The 3529-nt window shown below is 39.1% G+C and overlaps 1 protein-coding gene across 1 annotated transcript in view; it reads left to right on the top strand.

Annotated features, from left to right (window-relative positions):
• The window catches only part of LOC101855160 (phospholipid scramblase 4), a 12733-nt gene that overhangs the window by 3988 nt on the left and 5216 nt on the right, over positions 1–3529 (top strand). Inside the window, exons 4-5 of the mRNA XM_013090322.2 lie at positions 943–1020; positions 2340–2404. Coding sequence (XP_012945776.2) covers positions 943–1020; positions 2340–2404 — 143 coding nt within the window. The remainder of the gene's footprint in view (positions 1–942; positions 1021–2339; positions 2405–3529) is intronic.

Raw genomic sequence — 3529 nt, 5'->3', positions numbered from 1 at the left:
ACAGGAACTAGAGCAAGAAGAAGAAAGGTTCGTTCATCAATGCCTTACGAAGACGTAATGCAGCTGCAGAAGAGAATTTAAAAAAGAGACAGAAGAGAAAGAGACCCATCTTAAGATGACTTGAGACTTCTGCTGTCGTAAATGGAACTAATTTTGACACAGAAAAATGACGTGTCACATTTTAGCAAATTATAGTTACGTTGTATTGTCTTTATGACCTCACTATCTGCTTTAAAAAAAAATTGTAGTTGTTTTGGGTTTTTTTTGTTGGTGTTGTTGGGTTTTTCATCATCATAAACACCGCTCTTTCCAAAATGTGAGGCAGCGTGGTGGAATCAGGCTCTCGTCAATTTTGAGAGGTGTAGAGTTATTGGTATCATCGTAAAGCTTGTTCACTTGTCTTTATTTGGATGGAAAAAAATATCCATTTATCTTGAATACAAGTCGAGATATTTGCAAATAAAGGAGGTATTTGCAAATAAAGGAGGTGGGGGGTCACCTGTTTTCAGAGGTAAAATTTGTGAGAAAATGGCCACCAAAGATTAGGTATTTCCTTAGATTAAGAGTCCGTGGTAACTGAAAATTTACTTTTTTGTGAATTTAATCAACGTTTTTCAGAAAAATCCACACAGAAATTAGTTCTTTAATGGGTATGAAAGGTGTTCAGCCAAAAAACGAAAATTTGATAAAAATTCACAAACCTGCGGAAAAATGCAAGTTTCTTCAGCTTGATTATTTTGACGAGAGCCTGATTCCACCACGCTGCCTCACAAATAATAATTTACATTAGAAATTGGTAAAATTCTTCTTGATACGATTGACACACCATTCTAGTTGTAATGAAACCCTTTGGAGTTAAAAGAAATTTGCGAAAACGTGCAACACTTTAGAAGGGAAATGACGGGGAAAAAATGATTATTGTGTCTTTAATTTTTGTTCCAGCCATGACAATGATGGACCTGCCCAACCGTTACAAGGTCTGCAACGAAGACGAGCAACAGCTTTTCTTTCTGGAGGAAGGTGGGTTTTGTGAACAGAAGAATGCTACGTCTCAGTATAAAACTTCTTACACAGTGGGTGGTTGGCGGGTGCTCTGGTGCGATTTGCTCCCTCTTTCTTATCAAACATCTATCGTCATACTTGGTTTGGTGGCCCAAAATCAACAAGAGAAGGCTTCGGCCGCCACCCGAGCAAAATTCAAAATTTCCCACAAACTGAACATGTTTCATGTTTAATGTGGGTCCCGCGCGCTCATTTGACCTTATGCAGTTGTGAGCACTGTAAAACGCTTATCAAATCAACAGTAACAGCAACAACAACAACAAAATATAAAAAAAACAGCAGTTAGGCGCTTGGTCATCGCACGCAAGATGTTTTAATAAAGTATCTCGGTCTGTCTGTCGGGATGTTGTAGTCCTCATCTTTGCACGAGCTAGCACTGACACGCAGAGTTAAAAAACCTTTTCCTTTCCTAAATTGGTCGCTTATTTACGGACCAGCGGGCTAACCCAGATTTTGGGGGTTTCCAGAAATCTTGACCTCCCCTCACCAAAAGTGGGAATTGCCCTACCTATAGGAGACGTTTGGTTTTATTGGTGTGTACATCTGTTTCAATTCAGAGAAAACTCTGCTTGTCTTTAAAAGAGACTGAACAAGGGGCACAAACTTTACCTTCGATTTTCTCAAAATCGCATTTTTGGGGGGGACAGCCCCATTGTGCTTAAAAGCGACCAATTATCATACGCCTTATTGTTTCGATTTGGTTGTAAAAATATTTACATTTAAAATAAAAATGGCAGAGTGGTCAAGGGTGAATGATAACTGATGAACATGTGCAAAGTCTGTGCTCTCCCCCACCCCTTCTTGGCGAAGGCAGTGCTACTGACTGAAGTTGTCTTTAGGCCATTCCCAAAAGCGGGGAGTGGGGGGGATATTAACATAATATTCTTATGCCCACTACAATTGTAAATGAGCTGATTCATCAATGTCATGCTCATACAGTGCCAGAACAACATAGGGGGAACTGCCGCTTTTTCATTCCTCATCCTTACTATCGTCATTTTCCCTCTACTTCTTTTGTATGTTTGTCACTCTCTTGTGAGCTGCTATTTCAGGGGTGCCTTGATAGTCAAAGCAGACTTTGTGCTGTTGAGACTAGAAAGATGAGCAGAGTTAAAGCCTGATTCTCCGTTTGGACTTCCCGGTTGACACCCACCCCCTTGGCGCTCATGATTGTGACCTTATGCAGTTGCGAGCGCCGTAAAACCGTACTTACACAAGAAAAAAAATAGTCTGTGCTGACATAATAATATGCTCGTCCGTTTCCGTGTGTTTTACAGTTAACGCCGGCAGCATACGGCGAGACCGTGGTTTCAATGTGGTTGCTAAGGACTCTTATGGCCAGGTGAGTATCCAAAACGCGAACTCTCTCTCTGTGTCTGTCTGTGTCTGTGTCTGTGTCTGTCTGTCTGTCTGTCTGTCTGTCTGTCTGTCTGTCTGTCTGTCTGTCTGTCTCTCTCTCTCTCTCTCTCTCTCTCTCTCTCTTTCTCTCTCTCGGTCTCTATCACTATCTGTGTCTACTTTGGAATCATGTAAATTTACGTTTTAAAAATGCTTTACCTTTACTTTGGTACATTGTAACTTTACTAAAGGAATATTTAACCTTTACTTTGGAACAATATATAACCCAACTGATAGAATAGTTCAACCTTTACTTCGGAACCATATTATAACATTACTAGTAGAATATTAAACATTTCTTTGGAATATAACATTACAAATAGAATATTTCAGTCTTTGCTTCGGAACCATTTTATAACTTTACTATAATAGAATAATATTCAACCTTTACTTTGGAACCACTGTGTATGTCGGTAGCCTAGTGGTTAGGCTCTCGGACTCGCAGCCATAAGGTCGTGGGTTCGAATCCCGTCAGGGGCCCGACGTTGTGTCCTTTGGAAAGGCACTTTACGCGAGTTTTTCTCACTTCATCCAGGTGGGAATGGGTGGGTACCCAGTGACTAGCAGCTAGAGACAGCGAAAGATCTTGTCACTTTGTTAGTATTTGAGCGGTTAATCAGCTGCTTGCACTGTATGCTTCTCGGGAAGCTGAGAATGTTTAGGAGTGTTCTATAGTCTTCTGGGGTAATGATATAGGCTAGTGTAATCCGCATCGAGCTTGTGTTTGAACAGGGATATGCGCCATACAAAATTATTCTATTTACTATTATTATGATGATGATAATGAATATTATTATTATTATTATTATTATTATTATTATTATTATTATTATTATTATTATTAATATGATGATGATGATGATGATGATGATGATGATGATGATGATGATGATGATGATGATGATGATGATGATGGTGGTGATGATGATGATGATGATTGTTATTGTTATTATTACTACTACTACGACTGTCATTATCATTATCGTTGTGTCGTGTTATCATTATTATCATATGATGATATATTATATATTATATTATATACTCTCTCTCTCTTCTCTCTCTCTCTCTC

The sequence above is a fragment of the Aplysia californica genome, unplaced genomic scaffold (genome assembly GCF_000002075.1).
Source record: "Aplysia californica isolate F4 #8 unplaced genomic scaffold, AplCal3.0 scaffold01221, whole genome shotgun sequence".
NCBI lineage: Eukaryota > Metazoa > Mollusca > Gastropoda > Aplysiida > Aplysiidae > Aplysia > Aplysia californica.
Note: the sequence above shows the minus strand (reverse complement) of the source record. Positions and strands in the feature narration are given on the sequence as shown.